The sequence below is a fragment of the Lissotriton vulgaris genome, chromosome 11 (assembly GCF_964263255.1).
Source record: "Lissotriton vulgaris chromosome 11, aLisVul1.2, whole genome shotgun sequence".
In the NCBI taxonomy this organism is placed as follows: domain Eukaryota; kingdom Metazoa; phylum Chordata; class Amphibia; order Caudata; family Salamandridae; genus Lissotriton; species Lissotriton vulgaris.
This window is the reverse complement of record NC_141699.1, coordinates 1,018,346,904-1,018,360,689: the sequence shown is the minus strand read 5'-3', so window position 1 is coordinate 1,018,360,689 and position 13,786 is coordinate 1,018,346,904. Positions and strand designations below refer to the sequence as shown.

The 13,786-nt window shown below is 40.4% G+C and overlaps 1 protein-coding gene across 1 annotated transcript in view; it reads right to left on the bottom strand.

The window, feature by feature from the left end:
- The window catches only part of LOC147683948 (maltase-glucoamylase-like), a 588,456-nt gene that overhangs the window by 506,667 nt on the left and 68,003 nt on the right, over positions 1-13,786 (bottom strand). The window contains exons 6-7 of the mRNA XM_086944339.1: positions 10,774-10,928; positions 1,481-1,652 (exon numbers count right to left, since the gene is read on the bottom strand). Coding sequence (XP_086800465.1) covers positions 1,481-1,652; positions 10,774-10,928 — 327 coding nt within the window. The remainder of the gene's footprint in view (positions 1-1,480; positions 1,653-10,773; positions 10,929-13,786) is intronic.

Sequence of the window (13,786 nt, the reverse complement as noted above, 5' to 3'; positions counted from 1 at the left end):
TCATAATGCACTGCCTAAGTGGACGACCTCTCTAACATCTTTCAGACTTCAAGCAAAAGCTAAAATAAGTCTTGAACAGAAGCTGATTATCTCTCCTTCTTCCCCCTTTTTATGCTAAAGTTTCCATCTTGTTGTATAAAACCAGACAAAGCATTTATTAAACATTTGATGAGAAGTTCTAATTGTCTGAATATTGAATCCCTTTTCTCCAAAGTGCTTGAAACTTTATGAACAAGCATGACCTTGCTTTTCCAGCTACTATGACTGTTCACCAGTTTCCAGTTCTAACTTGCCATGTCCTTGCTCCAACACTATTCTCCTCTTTGCCGTCTTCCTAAACCATCCTTCAGTTTCCCATGTTTTCCTGACACTTTGATACAGCCATGCAAAAGATATTGAATGTAAGTTATAACAGTTCGAAGCGATCCCGTCGGTGAACTATAGATCCCTTTCTTTTACACTCTGTCTTGTGCAACCTCTCCTCAAGAGACAGGTATGAAACCTCTCTAGAACCCTGCAGACTGAATCCTCTTGAATCCTTCTAAAAGTCATACTTTTAATTAAAGTATTAACTCTCAAATACACATAATAGCCATGAAATAGTTTGGTTGTACCCATTATCTAATAAATCATAATGCAAACATGGCAAATTGCTAGCAATTCTGATGATCGTGCTCCCTTTACCAAACAACCTCCTTTTGACCCTCATCTGCCTTCGCCTCAAGTAGAGAATTATGGTTTATGCATAGCACAATGTTGACTTTTTTCCTCCACAGTGATGTCACAAAATGATGCTGCCCATCCAGTACTTGCAAAACATATTCCCTTGAAATACTATAAAATATGTCTGGCCTTGAAGGCGAAATTGAAGGAGGGTCAGCAATCTACACTGAGTTTCTCAAATATCTTGATTACTATCCATTAATGATCACACTCAACTCTGTTTTACACTCACACACTAGAGAGATACCTTATTAGATCTGATAAATGGTAAGGGAATATCTCTGAGAATAAAACAGTGAACCCCTGTAGACTGGCTGGATCATTCCTAGATATAAGCTACACCTTTCGCTATTTAGAGTTGAATAATGATCGGACCCCTTGCATGAATTTACAGGTCTTCTGAATTTCAAGTGGAGTTTCCTATTTAAAAGAAGAAATGTTGTTGCCATTTTATGTTGAATACTTGCTTGGGGTATGACTTCCATTCAGAACAGAATCCTACTTTCTAAGTAAATATACTCATGCCAACCTTCACTCACAGGTGTATTTGTATGCAGAGTTTGCAATTTTGAATTGTAGAAACAAATAACTGATGCTTAGATTCAAAACTATAAAATATTTATTATTGTCCTATTTGTAAAAGATTTTTGATATAATGCACAGTTAAAATGAACTGTAATAAACACATATATAAGATGTATAAGATATGAATGAATATATTGCTTCTATAACTGTGTCTGAATTCCCTCACACGTACCCCATTGGGAAACCAATCCCGTGTAAAGATTGACCATGTCTTCCAATTCATATCATGTAGATATTTCTTATGCACGTGCTCTCCTAGGCCATAGATATAGTTACTGGGGAGCTTGGTTGAGAGTTGCAAATACTGATTTGCATACTGCAGCGGACCGATTGAAGTGTCGAACCTAAATAAACGAGAAAAACAAGGCATGTTAGTTCAATTAAAGGGAATATTTATCTTGAACATGGTGATGTCTTATTCCCCCTCTGATAGTTGGAGTGGGTACTAAGGTACAGAGCTTTGAACAAGGAAATAATGAGTGTTTTGAACCTTTGTTGCATCTAATACAACACCCCAGACAATTTTTCTTAAACGAGCCACGGCTAATAGTTTGTTTGCTTTAGCAGCATATAAATTGAGAATGCAGCATGAACACAGACCATTTGTAAATGTGGGTATCTACAAGATATAACCGGTTTATCACCTCTGTATAAATTATTAGGACAAGTTGGAAAAACTGTTGCAACACTCATCAATACTGAATATCTTTGCTATTTTTGTTTTGCACGAAAGGATTTTTAATCTTTACTCATTATTTAATGTGAAATATTAATTGATGTAAATTTACCGAAATGCGATGTGTTGCTTTAAATCCTGTGCCAGTACTGCTCAGAAGTAACCAGTTCTTTTACCCCTAGGAGCTACTTGACAGGCTGATCTTTGTTGCAGGGGTTTAAGGGAAAGAACAAGTGGGGTATACCACAAACAAAAAAAACACGTTTCAGGAGCCTTTATAGTTCTCTCTTCCTGTCACTCCCTTCATGATGTTGACAAAAGGAGTAGTAAGGGTTCTCTTAAGGATTTTGGGGGTCCGGGGCAAGAAATATATGTAGGGCCCTAGTTTGAACCAAATTTGAATTTTCTTGCCCATTTTTTAGTAATTCAAGGCCTATGTTGCTTAACAATATTGAATTATAAGTTTATTATAAGATTAAGATTCACAAGAGTAGTGAGCTAGACAGGAAGTTCACTTTCCGAAGGGCCCCTTGGAAGGTGGGGGGCAATTGCCCACTTTGCCCAAGTTTTAAAATTTCTCTGAAAGGGCAGTGCCGGTGGTGCCAAGTGTGGGTCTTTAGTAGCATCTGCTTCAACTAGCTACCTAAAATTATCATCTGTGACCATGCCCATTTTTTTTTATTTTGTCCACATTTCATTTTAACCTACCTAATTGTTTTGCCGTACTTCAAATACCATAGCGAGACACTCCTTTACAGGAGACCACTTTGGTTTCAAGACAAAGGAGCAACATGGAATGCTGCCAAAACTAGAAAAGGTTATACTTACAGTAATGTCTAACTACTGGAAACAGCAATATTTGCTTATGTTTAATTGCTATTCTGAAATTCTAATACAGGTTATTGCGATAGCTTGATATTTATATGTGACTGCTACAGTTACATTTGACCACTTTTATTCACCTTAGGGCAATTAATGGCACTCACAACTGGGAAGTAAAAGCGGCCATCCAATGAATGATGTGAAAGTAGGTTTGGAATGCCAAATAAAGATTAAACTGAGGAATATTTGGAGTGCCTAATGTTCCAAATGTAGATCTGCTTAAAAAGATCAGTTTTTGCTCTCTACATTATAGAGCCCTTATAACTCACAAAGCTATCTTGCCATTAGTGTACCAGATTATTGCTCAAAGAAACTGTTAGTGAACTTTGGGAGACGTTTTGAAATCTTTGTATAAAAACTTCACAAATAGTGGATTTACCATTCCCAAGATACCTACATTTTTTATTTATTTTTTTATTTGAAAACTTTAGCCAAACTGGAAATGCATTATAATTATTCATGGGTCAATCACATTTGCACATATATCCATGTATGATGACAATAACACTTAAGTAATTCACCTTAGGACCAATTTGCAAAGGTCCTGGTTGTAAAGTCTGAAATGTAAGGTAATTGGCTTACTCATGACATTTGTGTGCATTTTTACTTTCATGGAATTCGGAATGATTTTCCAGAAGTACTTTGGGAACTTGTGACTATAAGAAGTTGAGTTATTAGTAGAGGGCGGAAGCTATAAGCCCTACTCAGGCAACAAATACAATCCTTCTATGGGGAAATCACAAAAGTCACTAAATTAACCACTTTTTAACCCTCTGGTAGATTTCGACTAAAGCAGTCATGCTTAACTTAGGACAATGTGTAAAGTATGTATGCAGCCATTCAAACAGCACTAAAGTAAAACCGCAACACAAGAAAAATCTGAAACCAATTCAGCAAAAATAAAGTACTATTTTATTAATAAAATGACACCAAAACAAATTAAATCCAATCAAACTGGATTTGTGAATGTTTTTGTGAAAAATAGCACCGTAAATATGACAGCGCCAACTGCGGGTATCTGATCACACGAGAATGGGTCACAGTCAAACATTAAGGCTGACGGCGTTGGAGCACAGGTTTTTTTCACGTTTTTGTTTAAGTACCACCAACACCACTACCAAGGCTCCAAATACCTGGAAGGCACCATTTGGGAGTAAGGACTCATTCCAGCAGGGTTCACTAGCAGGTTTCAAGGCCTCAAGAGCTTGTTATGTTCCTATAGCTCACACAGGAGGTTAGCCAATTAGCCCTTTGATTTACTCTTGTGGTGCTGGTTTCAAGGAGCAGGTCCAGTCTTCCTTCCTCGAGGAAGCATGTAGCCCATCCAGCAGCAGGGCAGCCCTTTCAGCAGCAGGGCAGCCCTTCCAGCAGCAGGGTAGTCCTTCTTGTAGCAGGGTAGTCCTTCTTGTAGCAGGGCATCTGTGTAGTCCTTTTTCTGGGTCTTCCACAGGTTGAGAAGTGATCTGCGCAGTGGTTTAGAGGAATCACTTACCAGCCTTTTTAAGTGTGAGGACATGCTGTCCTACCCCCACATTTGGTTCTGGAAAGGTTTTTCCTTCCCCCGTCAAGGCTCCAAACTCTCTAGAGTGAAAAAGGCTGGTGTCAGGTTCCTTTGTTTGTGCTAGAGGAAAGCCCTTTACAGCTCGCCTCCAGCCATCCTGGCAGAATGGCCCACCCTGTCCACACCTAATCCCTTGAGTGTCACTGTCTGTGAGGAATGTACAAAGCCCAACAGCACAAACATTTACAGTTAGGGTGTCCCAGGACACTGGCAAAAGACACAAATGTTTAGGACGAGAAATTGCTACTTTCAAAAAGCAGCATTTTCAGAATTGTGACTTGAAATCTGACTTTACCATTATAGAGTATTTTAAATTACAGTGTATTTGAATTTAAACAGTATATATCTGCTCACTAACTAAAGTTGGCACTAATTAAATGTAATATGGTAACCCAGTATTAGTCAAGAGAGAAATCGACCTTACAGTAGCAAAAAACAACTTGAGGCATTTTTCACTACCAAGACGTTTAAAACTTAAACCTACATGCCCTATTTTTAAATACCATGCAACCTGCCCTATGAGCTTTAGACCCTACCTTAGGGGTGACTCATAAGTATTAAAAATGAAATATTGGGCCAGGCAAAAGGTGTATTTTTCTAGGTCTATTTACCGAGTTAAAACTGCATTAAGGGCTGCAGGGGCAGGCCTGAGACAGGTTTAGCACCCACCCTTTTTAATCTTTTCCTTTCCGACCTCGCAAAAGTGCTGGAGACGGACGAAGTTCACCCTCCATCATTGGCTAATCATCGAATTCCTTGCCTACAATATGCTGATGATATAGTACTGCTGAGTAAAACTCCAATTGGTCTACAAAGAGCTCTAAACCTACTAGCAAAATATTTAAAGCAAGAGGGTCTGGACCTAAGCAAAGAAAAAACAAAAGTGGTCCGTCTGGTAGACCCAAAGAAACTAAGATATACATGGATGGTGAACGGGACAAAGGTGAAGGAACAAGGGTCGTACAAGTACCTCGGAATCACAATATCTCAGGGCGCAAAACAAACGGAGCATAGAACTGCAATACGAGCAAAAGCCCAAACCCTAATCTTCGCTTACCGTCTACTAAAAACAAAGATGGACTGTCCAAATCACAAACATCTGTTGAAGGTCATGTCGGCACAAATTTTACCCTCTCTGTCTTACGGTCTAGTCACCTGGTGTGGCAAGGAAACGGACTTACTAAATGAGCTCCAAACCAAAATCTACAAAGCAGTTTTTAATCTCCCAAGATGTGCCTCAGCCTCGCAAGTTAGGCTTGAATTTGGTCTGCAAAACCAGAAATATAGGAGCATGAGCGGCTTCGTAAAACTATGCTATAAACTTAGATCTGCAGACCCGGAATCCATGGACTGGCTAAACTGGGAAGTTATAAAAAATCAAGGGGAGACCGGAACCCCGTGCTCCTGGGGAAACTACCTGAAAATCTGCGTAAAAGAGCTGGAGTTGGAAGCTGCATGGGAATCCGCGATGGATAAAGCAAGCACAAGCAGATTGGCCAACAAGGCAGCAAGGAAAAAATCCTTTCAAGAAGATAAAGGGACACTACTAAAACGGCGACACGGCTGGACCATTATCAATTCCTTCAAAGCAGGACTACCACACGCTTACTTAACCTCTCACTTCAACGTGCATTTAAAAAGAGCCTTTACAGATTATAGGATGGGCATGTACATCTCGAAGGATCTATTACCATCCTGGAAAGGTAACCACCAGACTGCGCAATGCAGACTATGCGGCTATAAAACAGAATCTTTAGCTCATTTTTTGTGTGTCTGTCCTGCACTTATGGCACAACGGCAACGACTGTTAAAAGGTATTTGCAATGAGCTAAATATCCGCACCTGCAGACAAGCAGTAACTTGTTGGTTGGGAGGGAGTTCTATTATTATGGCTTGCCGGGGAACAAAATTCTTGGCAGAAGTGAAAAAAAGTTTGAGCCAAGCAGAACGAGGAGAAGGTTAAGAAGCAGGACACTAAGGCTGCCTTGATTTTAACGAGTGGTAAAGTTTGTATAAACAAGCAAAAACACTTTTGATATTCAAAGACAGCGGGAGCATCTCCGGAAGAAACTTTTAAAACATCGTCTCACATCATTTTTAACAAGGGAGGAGACTTAATTTTACCAAACATATTTACACTTTGTATTATTATTCATAATGTGAAAATTGTAATAATTTTAACTAATTATGCAATAAACCTTTATGACTTTGACTTGACTACTACTTTAGTGGGTGGTATAATGTGGCTGCAAACCACATAGCTGTGTTTAAAGTACAGGCCCTGGGTACATCTAGTACCATGTACAAGGGATGTACAAGTACACCAGAATGTACCAATCAATTTAGCACTGGGTTACAGTGGTAAAGTGCACAGAGTCCTAAAGACAACAGAAACAGATTCAGCACAGTGGAAAAGGCGAAGGCAAAAGGTTTGGGGGTGACCCTGCCGAGTGGGCCAGGTTCAACAATGACTGTTGCAGATTCCCAGGATAATTTGTATAAAAAACTCTGCACATAGGAAAATGCAGGAAATGTGCATTAAACATGTAGAAATTTAATGCCAGAATGTCCTTGCATTATTTAAAATGTTTTACTCAGAACCTATTTTACCAACACCAGAAACCAATTTCCCTACACTGCCACTGATTTTGGGAGTGTACAATTCTTTGTCCCAAGGCAAACACAATCTTTCTCCTTCCCTTAACTGGAATAAATATGTGATATTTTCAGTGTAGGAAACTGCCAAACTGTTGGAATAAAAATTGTCAAGAAATCGATTTAAGAAGATGGAAGCTAACAGATTCAGAACAGGATTCTGCTTTGGTAATGCTATTTTTGCTCCTAAATGAGACTTAGATTTGCTAATTGCTTCATTAAATGGCCTAACAAGACTTCTAGGAGAGATTCTGCCAAGAATCTTCAATGCCTGCTACCAGTTCAGTGTGCTTGAGGATGGAGAATACAACAATAATGTATTTAAACCACAAATGCCTAGACTGGTGAATCAGTCACTGAAGGCTATATCAATTCATGATCAAACAGACACAGGACTCCGTATTAACTTTCACTTCTTTCGGCACATTGTTTGTGCGGACCATTTGGCTTCATCTCTTCTGGTCCTGATCATGCTGCACTTGAGTTTTATGTCCTAAAGACGATCCGCCTTGAAGAGTTAAGGAAGTAAGTCTAAAATGGGTTGACACATTGATAATAATAATAGTATGTGCTCTGCAACCACTCCAAACACGTCTAATAACGTATATTATTAATACTATTGGTGTAGCCCACACAAAGCAACTAGTACAGACACTATGCATGCTTTATCTAGGAGTTTGCTTTGTTTTTGTTCAATGTTTGTGTTTTTCACCTGTTCGTAGTTCACGTATATGTTACTAAACTAGGCAGTCATGCTGCAACGTGTGTAATATTGTAAAACGTGCGTATAATTCGCTCGCTATATGATTTTTAATATTCAAAGTTAATATCTAGGTCCTGTGTGTGTTTGATCATTTATTGATATAGACTTCAGTGACTGATTTAACGGTTTAGGCATTTGTGGTTCAAAGAAATGTATATGTTATTCTCCCACAGGCCCAGCTGTAGATATATAACATTGTTCGCCCAGGTTCTGGAGGACATGTGGTTACCCCATTCTTTTTAATAGATTAGAGATGGAAAATGGGAACCATTGTCTAACAGTCCAAATTTTTTAACCTTCAGAAAACTGATTTTAGATCTTTGCTATAGAATGCTCCAAAAAAACATGTCCTCATTTGGGATACTTCTGTTAAGGACTGTCCATACTTCCATTTGTTCATTAACAACTCCCAAAAAGAATTCTGAGCAACTTCGGACTCCTGAGCTGACAGAGCTCCTAATACAAGATTGAGGGTCTCAAAGTTCAAAGCCTCTCTTTGATTACAAACCCAGTCATTCCCAAACTCCCAGAGTTTGCTTTTAAAAGAATGCTTTTCTATATTTATAATACTTTCTGAATCGCAAATAGGAGGGGTGTGAAAACTTTTTCTCCCTCCTAACGTCCAGTTTTTAAAGGAATGTATCTATATTCACAAATCATTGATCAGTTACTGTCCTAAAGTTGGGGTGGTAACTAATTCACAAGGGGGAGAAAACCTACTAAGAATCATGTTGTCATCCTTAAAAGGAAAATGCAGGCATCCAGAGGACAACTGCCTGCACTCCCTAGAAGTTTTACAAAACAGAAAGTTATTTTTTTTATGTATTTATGTGTATGTATGTATGTATGTATGTATAGGCATTTATATAGCGCACTACTTACCCGGAGGGTCCCAAGGCGCTTCGACCGCTGCGAAACCCTTCCTGGCTTCCCTGAGAGATGGTCCCTTAATGGGTATCTCCAGGGTGAGACCAGGCATCCCCGGCGGTCTGGTGGGGCCGTTAGTGAAGATGAGGCAAGCTAATGCCCAGAGTTGCCGAGTGTGATCCCTGATCAGAGTGGGCACCGAGGCGAGAGAATTATCGAGTCCGCTGACCCTGGTCCAGAAACCTGCCTCGCCGGGAATCGAACCCTGGTCCCGGGCCGTCCTCTGCTCTCGGGTCTGCCGCCTCTAACCAGTGAGCCACACTGCTTCACTTTAAAGCAGCACTCGTTGATTTATTCCTTTAGGGAGCATGGGTTGTTTAAAAAAAATAAGTTTTCCATTTAGAATGCAATCATAGGCCCACTTAAAACACCTAAGAAGCAAGGGGGCCGGCATCATTTACAGTCTGAGACACCTAAATCAGTGACTTCACAGTCCGACTGCAGAACCCATCCTGAAAGTCCTAAGACCAAAACCTGTTCCCTCTCTTAACTATGGTCATCTAGTTTTTCCCGACGTATTCAACAAGCTCCTCATGAACCTCCAAATCTCTGCTTACAAGAAGTTTATAGCTCTCCCCCAACAGGCCAGGAGAGACAGAGTAAGACTGGCGCTGGGACTTGCCCACCGGATATTATTTGCTCAGGGGACTTAATAAAATACTACATTAGTACTTTACGTGCCTCAGCACCCTCACTGAAAGCTCAAATCAAAACAATATTTGAAGAGGGTGGCTCCCGATGGCAAGTACATTTGGCAGCAGCTACAAGTCTACTCGAAATAGAAGTAAAAAATCTGCACAACCTGGATATCTCGGCCAGAGCCTGGAAAAAGACAGTCAACACACAGGTCAAGAGAATATCTTTTGAAAGGGACCTGGAAAGTTTACACTACCAACCCAATCTTTCCACACTGGATGCCTCTTACATCCTGGGAGGTTGTATGACATTACAATGCGGGCTTTTACCCCGCGTGCCATTACAACGCTGTTTTTACAACGCAAGTCGTTACAACGACTTGCGCTGTAAGCACTGGATAGTGGAATAGTTTAATTTTCTATTCCAACTCCAGCCCACATTACAGTAGGGAAGGTGTTGGAATACAAAATTAAACTATTCCTTTTCCAACAGCGCCCTCCAGCGCAAGTCGTTGAAACGACTTGCGCTGTAAAAGCAGCGTCGTAATGGCAGCGCGTGGTAATGCCCGCGTTGTGATTGCTGCTCACCTCCTGGGAAGAACTCAGCCATACTTTGAGCAAGCTTTGATAGTCCTGGCCCGGAAAAGAATCACCTACATGAGACTTCTCGCACTGCCCATTGTGGAGTTTAACCCATCCCGGTGGCCGGCAAGACAACTCAATTGCCTGTCGTCTATGTAGCTTCCATCGTGAATCTTGGTTCATCTGCTGTGTTATTGCCAAAGTTGGCGAGATAGCAGCACTGCTTGGTATTTCCAATTTGCAGGTCTCACGGCTTCAGACAATGCAGAGAAGTCTCAGATAAAACGGGAGGGGGCCATGTGGCTTAAACAGGTCCCAGGAACCCCACCCCAGGTCCATTACTTTGATTAAAAGGGAGTGCGGTCTGCCTCCCTCAGCCGCTAGGGGCATTAATGCTGGTAGGGAAACAGAACACATATTGCTCCTGCCTGGAGACAGTATTAATGTTATGATCTCAAACAAACTACAGAAATTCTCCAGTAATAGTTAAAGTTATCTCAGGTAACTCTAATTTGTGCCCTTAATTAACTATAACTTGTACCTCACCATGCAGTTTTCCCATCAATAATTTACTTGCAAATTTTACAGTAATATTCTCAATGGTGTCATAGAAGATGTGATGAGCATTTTGGTAATGTGGAGCTTGCAGGTTGAGGTATATATATATATATATATATATATATTGTTGCCATGTTCATACAGGTTCTATGCATTCAAATAATAGCATATAATAATAAGTGGCAGTTTCCTAAATTGTCCTGACGTTTCATAAAAAGTAACTTACAAAACTTTTGAATTTGATTTTCTGATGACTTTGATGGCAAATGGTTTTTCCGTTATCTGTACAGCGTAGTTTGTATTGCTGGCTTCATTCCCCTGAAAAGGATTCTGTACGTGGTTATGAGGAACTTCAAATCGTTTGTTGTTGGGATCAGTAATCTGCAAATTGAAATAAAACCAAATAGAATGTAATCTGGGTGTATAACAGACTAGATCAAAGTATTTAATTAAAGATTGCCATGTTCCACATATATTTTATGGAAAGTATAAAGTATTGGAGCATAGACAGACCATTCCTGTTTTTAATTTATGGAGAGATGGCAGCATTCAAGAAACTTGTTGGCTTTCCTTGTGATTGCAAATTTGCCAAATTACCAATTTATTGATGTATGTTTTGACAAACTATGGTTAAGAAAAGGCACTTGCATTCAGGTAATATGTTAAGAAATATATAGTACTGAATCCTGATTCAAAACAATGTAAGACCTAAGCAATTGCTTACATTTTTTGACATAATGTAATATTTATGTAGCATTCACTAGAGCTGAGCATGTGATTTAACTGTGTATTTGCTGGTCCTTGCCATTCTATCCGTTACAGTTGAAAACAAAAAGATACACTGTGCAGAACCAGGTTCTATCTTCCATTTTACTCTACAGAGTAGTTCTTTCTGGGCATTTGAAGATACTATTCATTTGTTTTTCTGTCGATATTTTGGTCTATGATTTTATTTTTTATAGATTTTGCCCCTTTTATAGAACGTGCGACAACAGTGTTCAGCATAGTTATAGCTGGAATTTCGGTGTTGGACAAAAACAACCACTTATGTATTTAATTCTTGTTAGTGCAATGCTTATTCTAAAATATTATCAAGTGTGAAAAAATAGACACTTTTTTTGCACTTTTAAAAAGTGCAATACTCTAAGGGTCTAATTATGATATCAGGCAGAATCACTTCCGCCGGACACCGACTCGGTCATGGAACCGACTGACACACGGTCGGTGGTCTCGACCGCACGATTTGGATGCGACCAAATACTGTTCAGTCGCATTAATATATTTCAGTAAGCCGTCCGGAATGTATACTCCCATAGTGAAATGGGAGGTGTGGTTCATCACTGCACCCCGTGGCAGGCACCTGAGGATGCCTCCCAAAAGGTGAAGGGATCAACATGAGGGCACCCCTCGGCCTGCAACCCGAGGCCGTGCACCAAAGGAGGCCCAGCTGGGGGCCCCCTAACACGCTTTCCAACATGGTTTCTATGTTGCACAGACCGGCATGGAATTGTAATCTCAAGGGCGGAAAGAGACGCCCTTGAGATTATAGGCCGGATTCCGACTGGCAGACAGGTTCTTCGAAGCCTGATGGAAGCCACCCGAAATGACCGGCCGGTTTCCTTTCCAACTGCCACCATCATAACGAGGCAGTTAGACAGGAAACCTACTGGACCATTACAATGCGGGCCTAAAGGCAGTGGGTGCCTTTATGAGGTGTATCGTAATCGGCCCATAAGTATCAGTGGGGCCTTATAATGCAATTTTTCCTTTTAGCCAGGCTGTCAATCTGGGATTGATGAGAAAGAAACACATATGTGGCTTAAACTTGGCTGGACTCAATAGTGAGGGTAGAAAGATTGGCAGGGTATGTGGAACAGCTCCGAGCATCTTCTGGCTTCTTTTATTGAATAATCTTCTTTTCACTTTTAATCAACAAGGACTTCTCAATCTGTTATTTTCTTTCAAATTCAGCAGTACAAATATAAAGAACATCAAATTACAGTTTTCCCTGTATTCTTTCCTCTGCTACCTACTCATTCTCCTTCACCTGTAGATATTATGTATTTTGCAATTCCTTGTGTAAACTTTTCACCACTAGGTATGCCACCATCTTGGCCATTTTCATCCTCACTGCATTCAGAAAATTTGACTTTCCTGGAGAGATGAACTGGCACCTCTGCCAATTTTCTCCAAAAGAATAGGCACATGGGATAGCTTTAGCCGATTTATTTCTAGTGCTACAAATGGGACTGGGCCACTGCACCTGATCAACTTCTGTCATATGGCCGTTATGGTCATTATCGACATTGCTAAGTTAGTATGAGCTCTGCTGCCATGATGCTGCTTTTGCGCACGTTACTACATGACTTTATTTTGCAAGACTCTGTTTGTGCCTTTCACATGAGAACTGTCTGCTTTCTGCGTTCTCTGCTGTTCCTGGAGCTTAGTCTGAACATGATGTGCAAGGTCGATAAACATGCTCCTTGTTATTCTGTTCTGGTCAATCCCTAGCACCAAGACAAAACATGCTACACACAGCTGCACTGCTAGAGAGATTGTGCTTTAATATTGTGGAGTTGCATGTTGTTCACACACTTGGAGAAAACCTTTCTTTGGAGAAGAGCTATGTTGTTCCTATGATGTAAAGCTACCATCTAGGCTCTAAGGTGTGGGCGTCTGCCGACAAAGCCCAGAGATCTTCCTTTATATAATAAACCACAACTTACCAAGGTGAGGGTTGTTAGGCCTTATAGTCCTTCTTCCACCGTCTGTATATAATGACATCCCCCTTCTAATTCTATGGTATTGTATCAATGCTAACTGTGTTAGGGTTATGCATTCTGCTGCTGGTAGTAGCTTACACACTGCATTATAGAGCACAATAGTTAAAATAAACATTGAACTATACAGTGACTCTGACAATTCTTATTGTGGACAAGTACGAGTGAGTGAGCGAAAGGGTATGTCTTGCTACCGCGATTCCTGAGGGAGTTGGGAGTGTTGTGTTCTGAATTGTCTAATCATTTGTAGCTTCGTGAATATGTAGGAGAATGAATGAGACAATAAAGCTAGTCGGTTTGGGGATTTTGGGCATTAAGGTGGCAGGAAAGTACAACCCCTATAAACTGAGGTCCTGTTTTCCTGCGCATAGTTCTGTGTATGTGCAGAATCTTCGCAACACTTTCTACGCTTTCTGGGCAGCATTTCACTCGTCTTCATGCAGCACCTTGTTCTGCGGC